Genomic DNA, 13462 nt, shown 5'->3' with positions numbered 1-13462 from the left:
TAAACTCTCCAGTCGGGGGAATAGTGTGAAACAGTGTATGTGTGTGCCTGTTTGAGTGCGAGAGAGAGAGAGAGAGATACAGAGTGGGGAAAAGAGAAGGGAGAGAGATGAGAAGAACCAGGAAGAGAAAGAAAGAAAAGGGAGAGAGCAACAGAGAGGAATGTGCGGTAGGGGGCAGGAATGGGTGAGGGAGATACAGAGTGAGTGAGAGGGAGGGAGAAAAAGGGGGAGATAGGGAAGGAGGGGAAGGGAGAGCTTGTGAGATGACACATTGATCTGAAAGGTAGCTTGAAGTGTTTCCTAGACTTCAGGGGGAGGGGGGAGAGATAGGAGTGGCCAGGAGGAGGAGTGAGGATGGGGGTGGGGGTGGTGGGGGGTGTATTGTCTCCATAAAAGTGCCAGCACAGTTCAGTCTGCCGTCCTGTTGCTTTTTTTTTGTGTTGGTCCCCTCCTTTTGGCACTCCGGAGAGCAGGAAGAAAGAAGGAAGAAGGAAGAAGAGAGAAAAAGCAAGCAAGCAAGCAAGAAAAGGAAAGATAGAAGCCATGAGCCACCCTACAGCCCGTACCTCCTACCGCCGCACTTTCGGGGCACCCACCCCCTTCACCTACTCTCCTCTCCCTTCCCGCCTGTCCATGTCCAGCGGCCGCTACCTGGGCTCTCCATCCCCAGCCTCCACCTCCTCCCGCTCAGTCGCCTACAGGGTACGCTCCAGCACCCCGGCCCCCCGGGCCTCCTACGATAGGGTGGACTTCTCGGTGGCGGATGCTATCAACCAGGAGTTCCTGACCACTCGCAGCAACGAGAAGGCCGAGCTGCAGGAGCTCAATGACCGTTTTGCCAGTTTCATCGAGAAAGTGCGCTACCTGGAGCAGCAGAATTCCGCCCTCCAGGGAGAGCTGAGCCAGTACAAGGGCCAGCAGGAGCCTACCCGGGCCACCGAGATCTTCCAGCAGGAACTGAGGGAACTCCGCCAGCAACTGGACATCATGGGCAAGGAGAGAGACCACTTCCAGGTAGAGAGGGACAATCTGGCTGAGGACCTGGCACTACTCAAGCAGAGGTCAGTACATGGCTGCAGTGCTACTAGTTTTAAGGTTTTAGTCTGCATATGGCAGTGGCAGAGGCAGTGATTTACTGATGTGTAGAAATGGGGTTGCATAATGGTTCTGGTAGTGTAACGTTGCATGTCCCTGTTGAGTCAGTTTGGAAATTGGTTGGATAATTGCTGAGGTGGCTTAAATGAGCAGGTTGGTAATACATATTTCCCAACCACCCCCCAACACAGGTGCAAACACAAAGAGAAAACATTGAATCGAACCAGGAACCCACAACCACTGTAATAAAAATATTGATTAGTGACCAGTAAGCAGTTCAGGAGTTTCCACAGTGCAGGCTCTAATTCCAGTGACATGCGCATTAATGTGCTGCGGGGTTGGGGTACAGTAGACGGTACAGCGGCGGTGCAGGAGTCCGCAGGCTGGCAGGGAGATGGGGAGAGGCGGCGCAGTGCTGATGCGCAGTCGGGGAACCTGGAGGACAGCCAGGGCTGTTATTTGCAATGGTCTTACTGTGGCTCTGATCCTCTGTGTAAACGGAAAACACAGTGAGACATAGTGTTTAATTGTCTGTACGCAGGGAGAGGCGAGTTCATAGGTTGAACACTTTTACTTCTTGGGTAAAATTGATGTGCCTGTTTTTATTTGGCATTGTTTTAGGCATTTGATGCATTTTGCGGGTTAACTATTACGGTCTTTCAATTTACAATTGGCTTCATTTTTTTTTGAGTTCACTTTACTTTCACTGTTTTTAACATTGCCAAGCGTTTTGAGGTGGGGAATTTTGAAAACGCCCCCTACCCGTAAAGACTGTCTGATCCGCTCTGACAAGTGTGTGTACAGACCGGTGGGCAAAAACACATCTTATAATGAACTTGTATTAACTGGTAACTGAAAAATAAATTAGTTAATTGCGTTTTGATTAGGTAAGGGAGAAACGGATGTAAATAGCAACTGTGTTGTTAGGGGGGATATTATTTTTAAAGAAATAAAAACCTCCTGCAATTATAGTCATTGCCAGTGTTGGGTTTTAAGTTTCCAAAGTTTATAAATCATGTTTTTGTTTGTTTCTAATTAAGGAAATTGCTTTGAGCCCCTGGAATGAATTGCACTGTAACATACTGCGTGGGAATCTGTGGTTTACTTTATACAAGACAATGGTTAATCCCTGCAGGTCAGTGTGCGTTGTCCTCAGTAGCTCAGTGAGGTGTGTAATGCTGGTTGAAGGGCTCACAGGTGGGTGCTTTTTCACAAAACGGCGCCCTATAAGAAAACCAACCAGGCAAATCAATTGTCTTTAGCAGCAAGCACTTCTACAATGCTAATTTCCAAAGACGATTTTTATTAGCTATACTTTATATGTCGCTACGATTGTAGCCTTACATAAGAGTGCATTTTTATTGCATATTGCTGTTTTCCACTTTATGGTTTCAGAACTTTCTATATCTTTGTACAGTAGCCCACATGACGTTCACAACGCTGTTGTGTGGCTGAATGCAATTAAGTTGTGGGCGAATAAATACATAATATGAATTGTTCGATTTAGGTTCAAATCCATTATTGTTGTTGTTTTGTTCTGTCTCAGATCTTTGCCCCCTGTATTCACTCCAGACTATATTAAGAGTACCAGAGTCTGAGAGTGACCTGCAAAACATGAGGAGCTAATCAGGGGAGTGAAACCTGAACCTCTGCAATGGGTGTGGCAGTTGCATTGTTCTTTTTTTATTGTTCTTGTTCTTGTTTATTGATCAGCCTAAAGGAGTGTACATCATCACAGTGAGAGCACAAAGAGTGTCATCAGCCTGATTTGGAGAAAAAAGGAACAACTCACAGCATTCAGTTTTCTGCACCTTGTCAGGGGTCCCGTTTCTGTAAATACTGAAGAATAAATGGAGATCCCTTAAGGCAGGAAATTGGGGACCGTCTGATATCATTAGGAATGTTAGACAAGGGTGTCTTTTGAGATGACAGCCCATTGCTCATTGTAGAAGAACTGATTTCTATTTTCATGAATGTTCTAGTTCTCTGCTGATCAAATCCATGATGTTGGTCTGCTGCTCACTCGGGTGGCGCAAAAGTAAACAGTTGATCAGTGCTTTTTTTTTGCTGCAGACACTGTGTGAGCACCTGTATTTACCTTGGCAAGGATGTAGTGTCCAACTTACATGTTAGTTTCCCTGAGTTTCAGGGTGACATTCAAATGCCAGCCTAGTTTGAAAGTGGCGCAGTCACAATGGAGTCATATGTCCACCCTACCTCCAACCCAGATGATGCAAGGTCACAGCCTGAGCAGTTGGATGTTGTGATGTAGCCATTCAACCCTGTGGGGGTCGAAGCTTGAAGCTTGAAGGGGGTCGATCTCTGCCGGGTAAAATCACATGAGAGTGACTCCTGGTCAAACTCCTAGCCTTACGCATGATGAAATCAGTTAACAACTTTGGAAAATCGGACCCAATGTGATTAAATGGCAGTTAAAGTAGGCAACCATATTGAACTAATTTAAAACCAGGCAATGGGATGTATTTGGATTTTAAACAAGAGAAGACTCATCTTAAAATGTAAAAGCTATAGGAATCAAAGGTAATAAAAGTCTGTAGAAAGCCATGGAAAATTGGGGAGGGGGGGTGACGGAGAAAGTGTATAATTGAGACTGCCTTTTAGTTTTATTTTGTACAGATATTTGGCTTTGATGGCGAGTGGAGGTGGGGGATGGGGGGTGTGGCAGGCAGAAGGAGCCTACTCCTTAAGGAGCTGACTAAAAAGAAAATATCAGTATTCCAGCATATTTTTAATGCCAGCTATCACCTTTCTCTTCAAGGCTGTGACGACAGTTAATGATGAATGGATTTTACGATGGCAGTGAAAGCTGGCATTGGGGGAGCCTGGTCTTATAAAAATGACGTGGAAAAATCAATATATTCCATCAGGGAGCTCCATTATGGTGTCCTGTTCCTGTCCTGTTTGCCAGGAATCCCATTAAGGAGGCCCTCTCTGTTGGGCCATGAATTAAAGATGAGCCCCTATCCTGACTGCCGGGCTATTGTGCATGAGGGGCAGGAGCTAGGCAACTCCAGTGCATACTTACGCCATTCAAAGGACAAATATAACAGCACATAAACACAGGCTTTATGGCATCTGAAAATGGTGACAGGCTTTAGATCAACAGTGCAGTACATCAGCCTGTATTTCTACGTTTTTTTCAATACGGTGCCTTGAGGTGTAAGCTATAGCGTTGGCCATTCCAAGTTGGGAGATAAAAAGGACAATATCATCACTGATTCCAAATAAACAATTCCCACAATTAAAAAGAACCATGATTACCAAATAGCCTAAAAGAAAACCATATAATACAATAAAAACTTTAAAAATAAAGCAAAAAACATTTATAGCAAACCTTCATGCAAAAGGAAACTAGAGATCTGCACTGAATTAAATTAAAAATGGAAAAAATACATATGATTGAAAGACTGGAAACTGGATAAACTGGAATTGTTAACAAAATTTCCGTAGAATTGTCTCCCTAATCTCACCTACTGCAAGCATAAATACGGGGCGCACACCCTACTTTCTCAGAATTCATTTCTTACCAACCATCCATCCTCGCCTCCTCCTCATGGCCAGGCTATCGTTCCCTCAGCCCGGCGAGTTCAAACCAAATCTAAACACATTATTGCTCTCTCTCTCTCTGTCAAAGTCTTATTAATGTTTGGCCAAAGCCCCTGAATGCAGACCTTAGATCATCTTGAGTCTGTAAATATGAACTGCAGTGGATTTCTATAGGTTTAGAGCTGAGGGATTTGGTCCCGGGGTATTAGGAAAAACTTGGCAAAAATAATTATAGAAGGAATTTAATGATAGGGAGCATTTGTAATGCTAAAATGTACTTTTGTATTGATTTGTAATACAATGCTTGTGTAAATTGTAAGTCGCCCTGGCTAAGGGCATCTGCCGATAAATAAATAATAATAATAGTTAACAGCTCTGGAAGGCTTTAAACATTTGCCCAATATGTACATTTCAAAAGATCAGAGGATTTTCCAGAAGGGATCACACAATTTAGTGAGGAATGGGATGAGCAGTGTGACCTCAAGGGATTGGAAAGGAAGTGGAAATGTTGGTGCAAAAAGATAGTCAGGGCTGGAGCAGATCAATACTGGGCATGTGACCTTTATTGTTTTCGTGTTTAGGAGAGGGCAGTGTGAGGGGGGTGGGGTTGGGGGTAGGTGATCAATCCACATAATGTCTACTTGCAGAAATTGAAAGGACCCTTTATCCCAGATCCCAGATGTGAAAGGGGAGGCTTTTGTTCAGGCCTCCTTTGGGAGATGCTTTTGTAATTTGCTTTGCACTTAACAGGGTTCTCTGGCTGTCCACCCCACTGCTACTGACGTCATGCACTTAATCCTGTTGGAAACATTGAAAAGACCCTTTTAAATGCCTTTTCATGTTATAAAATACGTTAAATGATGTTTCCTAAAATACGTTAAATATGTTAGGAAACACAATAAGATATTTGTGTAAATGTTTTTTTTTTTTATTCAAATGTTACATAAGGTTATACAGCTTTAACTAAGAAAGTCATATATGCCAGAGTTTTAGTAGTAGTATTTGTCCAATTGACATGTTTATCTTTACACAGTACACAGATTACAATAAGATATTATAAAAACCTTTGCTTAATTGTGCAAACCTCTTGTTCAAATTAACTTCATAAGTAGATATGTTAAACTCCAGTGGCTGTGTCCATGCATCTACAATAATTGAAACCTCTGCCCTGAAATACTGCACACCTTAATATATTGACATCTAGTGGCCAAATGTGTAATTTCAATTTTATTTTCAAAGGTATCAATTCAAAGCAAAACATGGGTTATAAAAATAATGTAACCAAACTTCTGCTCATCTCCCAGACTGGAAGACGAGGCTCAGAAGAGAGCAGAGGCAGAGAATAACCTGGTGTTGTTCCGCAAGGTGAGTACTGTACAGCACAGCTCCTCCTACTACTACTAATATTGGACCATAATCTTAGAACAACCAATTTCTACCAGTGGTGGATGGTTAGGCTCTGTTGGATTAATTAAAATTGACAGGTGAAGAGTGATTGAAAGAAGGAAACTATCCTGTCATCATGTGGGACAGAGGGCACAGTGACACGTTTTTTTTGTTTTTTTTTGCAGGATGTTGACGACGCCACCCTCTCTCGCTTGGAACTGGAGCGCAAGATCGAGACTCTAATGGACGAGATTGAGTTCCTTAAGAAGCTGCATGATGAGGTGGGTGAAGACTTGCCACCCCTTGTGCTTTGTGTGTCAGGAAAGGGACACAGGACATGTCAGTTGTTATGTCTGATGTAAAGGATATACTGCAGCTGTAACCTCGAGCAATAGTACTCAGAATCCCCAGGGTGGCGATGCTCAATTGTCTGAAGCCCTGCCATGACTTGGTGTCCTTCAGTTCTTTCCAGCTTCAGGCTGTTAGCAGTTCCACTTGCATCCAATCTTCCAATTGGTGTAATAGCTGTGGGTATTTTTTACCAATGAAGCTGTATTTTGTATAGTGCTGTTGAAACCCTTTTAATTGTGTATATGTTGAACATTGTATTTTGTGGGATTTTTAACCTATGTAAGTTCCCCTAGATAAAGGTGTTTGATAAATAACAACAATAATATTAATAAAATGGCTAAACCACTGTCATTAAGCAAATTGGTCAATTAAGAGCTCATATAAGGTAATAAACTTATGTAAGATCTACATTTGCAAGATATATAACAGGCAATTAAACACAACTGTTGTTAGATAATACATAGGGGTTACCTTATATAATTGGCAAGGTGTGTGCTGGGCTTTGCAGTGTATTTAGGTGTCTGAATGACTGCCCCCCCCCTCCATCTCTGTTCCTCTAGGAGATCCGTGATGTCCATGTCAGTGTGCAGACCCAGCAGCTGCAGGTAGAGGTGGAGGCCCCCAGACCCGACTTGACCGGTGCCCTGAAGGACATCCGTGCTCAGTATGAGACCATCGCTGCCAAGAACATGCAGGAGTCTGAGGAATGGTATAAATCCAAGGTGAGGGAGGTGCTGGGACACCACAAAGGAGAGTCCCACACATACACACAGCAGACCTGGGGCATTTGTGACTATAATAGTTTAAATAACAAATAAAATGTGAATAATATTTGAAAATGGTCAAGTACTTTCACAAAGTAACACGATTTGAACTACTTTCAATATAAGTAAATAGTTGGTGGCAAAAAACCCTGTTCTGGACAGCAGCAGGTATAGTTATTAATTGATGAACGTGAGTGACAGATTGGAGATTAACTGCAAATATTTCAGCTCTTTAGCTGCTGATTGACGACTGTCAAACCAGACTGGAGCGCTCGATGGCCAGGGTTGGACAGCGCTGCCCTAGACACTTGGGAGAAAGAGGGAGAGCCAAAAGATGGATGAACATATAGACAGGGAGAAGAGAGAAAGATCATTACTAGGGAGGCTAGACTGAGAGATCCATGGACAAACAGTGGTTCATAGACACAGTAGGAAAGAGCATGAGACACATTTTCTGTCTGTAGTCGCCTTGCTTCAAGACTAAAGAGTATCAGCTTCCTTCCTGATGAGTCTGCTGCAACTGATGTCATGTTCTCTCCCTGTCTGTCTCTGTTCCCATGTGTGTGCGTCTCTGTGCATCCGTGTGTGCGTCTCTGTCTGTGTCCTTGCATGTGTCTGTGTGTCTGTATGCCCCCAGTTTGCTGACCTGACAGACACTGCCAATCGAAATGGAGAGGCCCTGCGCCAGGCCAAGCATGACATGAACGAGTCCAGGAGGCAGATCCAGTCCCTGACCTGTGAGATCGATGGCTTGAAGAGCACGGTTAGTATGACCAAAACCCCAGCCCTTGTACAAACTGTGCAGACCATCTCTGTTGGCGATACTCTCTGGGTAGCAGTGGTCATCCTTAAACAAGAACCTCTGGAGAATCCTAATTCAGATTAAGATCAGATGGATTTATGTAACACTTCACATGTAACACCTGACTGCAACTGATGTCACAGACAGTGTCCTATTAACTGGAAAAGATCTTTAAACAATGTTACACCATGTCTAAATAATAAAATAAGTAGGTTAATGAAGTTCCAGTAGTAAAATATGCCGAATAAAGCTTTCACTAGAAGTCAACCCAGGATTCTGTACTCTTGGAACCTAAACCAGATTTCTCACCCCCTCTCTCTCTCTCCGCTGGGTAGAATGAGGCCCTGCTCAGGCAGATGAGAGACATGGAGGACCAGTTTGCGGTGGAGGTGTCCGGGTACCAGGACAATGTTGGGCGCCTGGAGGTGGAGATCCGCCACCTGAAGGATGAGATGGCCCGCCACCTGCGAGAGTACCAGGACCTGCTCAATGTCAAGATGGCCCTGGACATTGAGATCGCCACCTACAGGAAGCTGCTGGAGGGAGAGGAGAGCAGGTAAGGACATGTGGGGGGTGGCATGGGATAGACGGGGCTGGCAAAAGAGAGAGAGAGAGAGAGGATTTGGGAGTGAGAGAGAAGGAAGTGTGGGAAGGGAAAGAAGTGAGGGGAGGAGAGAGGGGGAAGGGAAGAGAGAGGGGTGATGGAGACATGGGACAGAAAGTGGCGCAGAAAGAGTGAGTTAGGAGAGAGATGAGGGAGGGAGGGAGGGAGGGAGGTAGGCAGAGAAGAGGTACAGACAGAGAGGTGGTTTAGTGTGAGAAAGGAGAACAACAGCAGAGTAAGCAAGGGCCAAAGCAAGAAGGGAGGGGGGGCAAAGTGGGAGATAGAGAGAGTGGAGACACAGGGGCAGATTAATGCATGTACTCATTCAGAGGGAAAGATCTGTAGTGTCCAGGCAAGTGGGTCTTGCTTGCCTGGTCTTGCCTTATTAAACCTGCAATACACTTGACACTGATGTAATTACCATCACATTTCTGTTTTAACTCCAACTACCCCTAAATTGCATCTCTCATTGCAGCTTGTACTTTACCTGAGTTAATTCACTTCAAATAGTACTAATTTGTATTATTGTATATTCCTGCTCTTACTGTTTTATGTTTAGTGAAATCTGTATATTTTGTGAGAACTGTAAGTTGCCCTGGGTAAGGGCATCTTGCAATGAAATCAACCGTAACAATAGTCCTGTAACAGTAATAAAATACAAAATATTCTAAGAATAATTCTGATCCCATGCTCTCTGTCTCCTCAGGATTACAGTTCCTGTCCACAACCTGTCTTCTCTAAGCATCCGCAGTACTGGTCAGTCCGCTGTCACTTTTTTTTCCCAGTTCTTCACAACACTGTGCCTTGTCAGTACACACACAGCCCAACACACACAAATGTAGACACCGAACATTTTTTTAAGCTGATGGCTATTATTGGCAAATAAGTATAGTTCAATGAGTCTTATTTATTCGACAATACGAATAACAATATGTGAGGACTTTTGACTACATCAGCACATCTTAAATCACCACTAACTGTTGCACTACCTGTATTGTAAGTGCATTAAACACTAACATGCATCTGTACTGCTCTTTGCTAATACATTTGTTTTACCCCAATACTTTCCCTTTTCTGCTTTGTATTATTATTATTATGTATTGTAATTGAATGTGAATGTTGCAGTTGTTTAATAATTGGGTTGTTTTTGTGATATTATTTTCTCACCGATCTTGTATATATCATTGTTATATTGATTGTGCACACCTGTAACTAGATATAGGAGCCCACTAAGTACATTAATACATTATTATTGTTTTATTATTCATAATAAGAAAATGAACTGTTCAACACACTTGTCTAATTTCTTTCTGTGTGTGTGTATCTGTACAGATTATGACCATACCCCAGATACGCAGAGTAAACGGACTGTGCTGATCAAGACCATTGAGACCCGCGATGGTGAGGTAGGTCTGTCTGTCAGGGGCCTCGGCTCACACATGGCTCTGCTGTACTAACTCACCAACATCCCGTGACAGCCCCCACACATAGTCCAGACAACCCTAGTCCCAGTCTGGGCTGTGTTGTAGCCCACTGTAACTAGGATTCCCCAGGGGGGCAGCTCACAATTGTCTGAGCTCTGCTGGGGGTGGGTGGACAAGTCAGCCAAGGGTGACAACAGCGCCCCCCTGTGTCCTAATAGAGGTCCACAGTGTTCTCAGTCAGTGAATTAAAAATAAATGGTATTACTTACATGTAGGATCTAGATAGGATGTATAGGTTTAAAGAGCAGATAATTACTTTAAATTATTGGAATAAAATATGTGCATGTATTATTTTTTTGGTATTATTTATTTATTAGTAGACGCACTTATCCAGGGTGACTGTTTACATAGGAAACATTTCAAAACACGCAGTGCCTATAAAAGCGCAGTCATTCAATCAATATACAGTAAGCATACATCCCAGTACAATGAGCTAAGAAGTACATACAGAATACAGTTAAATCATAGATATGTGCTAAAGGGGAGAAGGACTAGAAGCTGCAGGAAAAGAAAATTGTTAACCATACATAAATAGACAGGAGTATAAAGAAGAATAGTTGCATAGTTTAATAAGAAATAAAAGTGCTGAGTGGAATTTAAGCATTTTTGTGAAACCCCTTTAGATTTTTTTATATGAATCTGGGACCAAAAAGAACCAAGTTCTTTTTACACTGTTTTGTAAATTAATCAGAATAAATCAACAGAAACTGTTGTGTTTTCTGCTCCCAGGGACTATCAATGAAAATGTGCTGGTTAGCAAAACTGGAATACAATGCATCTCATATCATATTCATGTTCAAAACTTGTACTTTGCAAGTATGCTACCAATCACACAACGTCCTCTCCTCTCTTGTAGGTGGTGAAAGAGTCAAGGAAGGAGCAGCAACACTTGGACAGGGATGACTGAGAGACCAGACTGCTGCCGCCACTTGTTCCAGTTGACAGAAAAATAAAGAAAGAGAGAGACACAAATACTCTAAAGCCAAAACTACAGCTCCCCCTGCTCCACTGGTCCCTCCCCCCCCTCAGATCAAGGGCACAACACAACAGATTGAAAATGGTATTTCTTTATGCAAGCTTACCTTGGTAAATTTACCAAAGGGTTTTTTTAATTTTTAACTGTGTTTTTACCATAGCTTTGGTAATATTTTGGTATAAACATTTGATATCACTGAGCCATGGTACACTATGGTAAACATGCCTTATAAACATTTCTCATGGTATATGATGGTATTTCCATTGTCCAGTGCAGCAAAGTGAAGATGTGTTGAAGCCTTACACTTTAGAAGTGTGGTAAAACCACAGTAACACCATCTTACAAAATGCTAACAAACGTGTACATTTCCCATGGTTATTACTTTCATTCCAACCCCCACAGCTTATTTGCAGTTTAGTGAAGTAAGTGACAGGCCTGTGCCATACAGAAGCCTTCCAGAAAAAAAAAAGAAATAGACGAGTGTTAAAAATAAATTCCCAATTTGTCTGTGTAAATTGCCAGCTAGGGTATATTGCCAGGGCCAAAGACACCCACTGCCCTCCTCTCCTCTGCAATGCCTTGTTGACGAAATCCAATCTGCTGCTGTCTCATACACCGTGAAATATTCTAAAAGCAATAGGCTTTCCACTAGGTGTCACAGAGAATGGTCTTTACTGTATCTGGTGGGTAGGCTGAGGTGTGTGTGTGTGTGTGGGGGGGGTCAATGAAAGTTATCTATAAGCATGAACACACTGTGAGCTGTGAGGACCCAAAACATAAAGGAATACACATACAAAATAAAGCACCAGATTCTAGTTTTCTACATGTCTGACGCTTCCATCAAATCACACAGCGAGGGAAGGGGAATGTTAAACACAGAGAGAGTGGGATCTGGTGTGACCTTTTACCAGCAAGACAACATTTTCTCCTCCCTGGTGCTTTCACAAAGCTGGGTAAGCCTATCTGAGCATTTTTATGCAGCCAGATGGAGCAAAGACCATTAAAACCACTTTATCGAGAGGTCAGTAAGAGGACAGTGGCTGTGGCTTAATCAGATCAGTTACCAGTAATAATAACAAAAACATTTGAGGTTGACAGTGCTTATTGTAATGATGATGATGATTATTGATTATAAGACTATAATTAATAATAATTAGGATGATTATTATTACAATGATTTGACTTTCACATCCTTGATAGTGTGTGGAACATTCAGAATGAAAAGGGAACAAAATACAATAGAAAAAAGCACACTTAAGTCTGATTCACTGCCACACTCTTTTCCTCCCATCCCTGGGACACTGAGAACCAGACAAACAGGGAATGGTTTCATTCTTCGGTCTTTGAGGGGCTGTTGCGTACACTTGCCCTTCTCACTCTGTTTTCAGTCAGAAAGGACAGTTATGCTATCTACATTTTCATACATTTTCACTTTCCTCAGTCTTGTTTATTATTAGTCTTTTAGCCTCTGAACAAGGCAAAGTACATAATTCCAAATACTACCATAAAGTGTATTACAGATTTACATATCACATGGGCAACAATAGCAGTATTAAAAACAGGAATCCACACATTACATTTAGGACAATAATGAGCTGACTGGTCACTGATCTGTACTGTATCAAACATAGCCACTCGTAAGCTCGCCTTTTTTCTAAAGTGAGCTCTCAAGTGCAGAACAGCGTTGTTCTGCATATGTACCCATACACAACCCCCATTGTATATATTCAGCCCTATGTTGAGTATCCCAAACTCTTACACCCAAGTGCAGCATAAATCACAGAGATCCAAACCCAAAGCTTAAATAAATAGAAAGAAAAACTGTGCCCCTAAAGACTGCAGATTGACATCCCACGTCTAAGGTTTCTCCCTTATCTTTTCCCAGTACCACAAACCTTCTTTTGTATTATTGTATTGTAAATGTTGTTGTTAATGCTAAACAGTTACCCCAGCTGTATGTGTGTGCAGAAACAATATAATAAAGAAAACTGGAACAAATGGCTTTGTTTCTGTGTTTGTGGACACATACAAATGTATACAATGTATGTATACGATTTTATGTATAATGGTTCACATAAAGTCTTGTCACTAGAAAGCATACTGCAGGAAAGGGTGGTTATTCCATTTACTTATTTCAGATCTTATTCTTTCCTAGTGTGGTGAATTTATTATTATCTGGTTTAGTATACAGAAAACAGCAGAGTTTGATCAGTTTACATTGGTTGGTGTGAACTGCTCAGAAACAACATCCAATCCACTGTCAATCAGAAAAGAACTTAATTTAAATTCATTATGAATATGACTATGGAGACCTGTGTTATGCTGGTGTTTTTTTTTTTTTTTTTTTTCATAGGTGTAGAAAGTTGTTCAGTCTAACCAGAATAATTCAGTGAACTGGTTAACCATGTAAATAAAGGTTTAACTAGTACTGGT

At 42.2% G+C, this 13462-nt stretch overlaps 1 protein-coding gene across 1 annotated transcript; it reads left to right on the top strand.

Annotated features, from left to right (window-relative positions):
• The first annotated feature begins 415 nt into the window (after positions 1 to 415).
• prph (peripherin) lies at positions 416 to 13027 on the top strand. The gene is made up of 9 exons (XM_066708192.1): positions 416 to 1061; positions 5967 to 6027; positions 6234 to 6329; positions 6960 to 7121; positions 7801 to 7926; positions 8301 to 8521; positions 9276 to 9325; positions 9902 to 9975; positions 10910 to 13027. The coding sequence occupies exons 1-9, from the start codon at positions 544 to 546 to the stop codon at positions 10958 to 10960; spliced, it is 1359 nt and encodes a 452-aa protein (XP_066564289.1). The 5' UTR covers positions 416 to 543; the 3' UTR covers positions 10961 to 13027.
• The last annotated feature ends 435 nt before the right edge of the window (positions 13028 to 13462 follow it).

The sequence above is a fragment of the Amia ocellicauda genome, chromosome 7 (genome assembly GCF_036373705.1).
Source record: "Amia ocellicauda isolate fAmiCal2 chromosome 7, fAmiCal2.hap1, whole genome shotgun sequence".
NCBI classification, from domain to species: domain Eukaryota; kingdom Metazoa; phylum Chordata; class Actinopteri; order Amiiformes; family Amiidae; genus Amia; species Amia ocellicauda.
The sequence above is the reverse complement of the archived record's forward strand: the minus strand, read 5'-3'. Positions and strand labels throughout refer to the sequence as shown.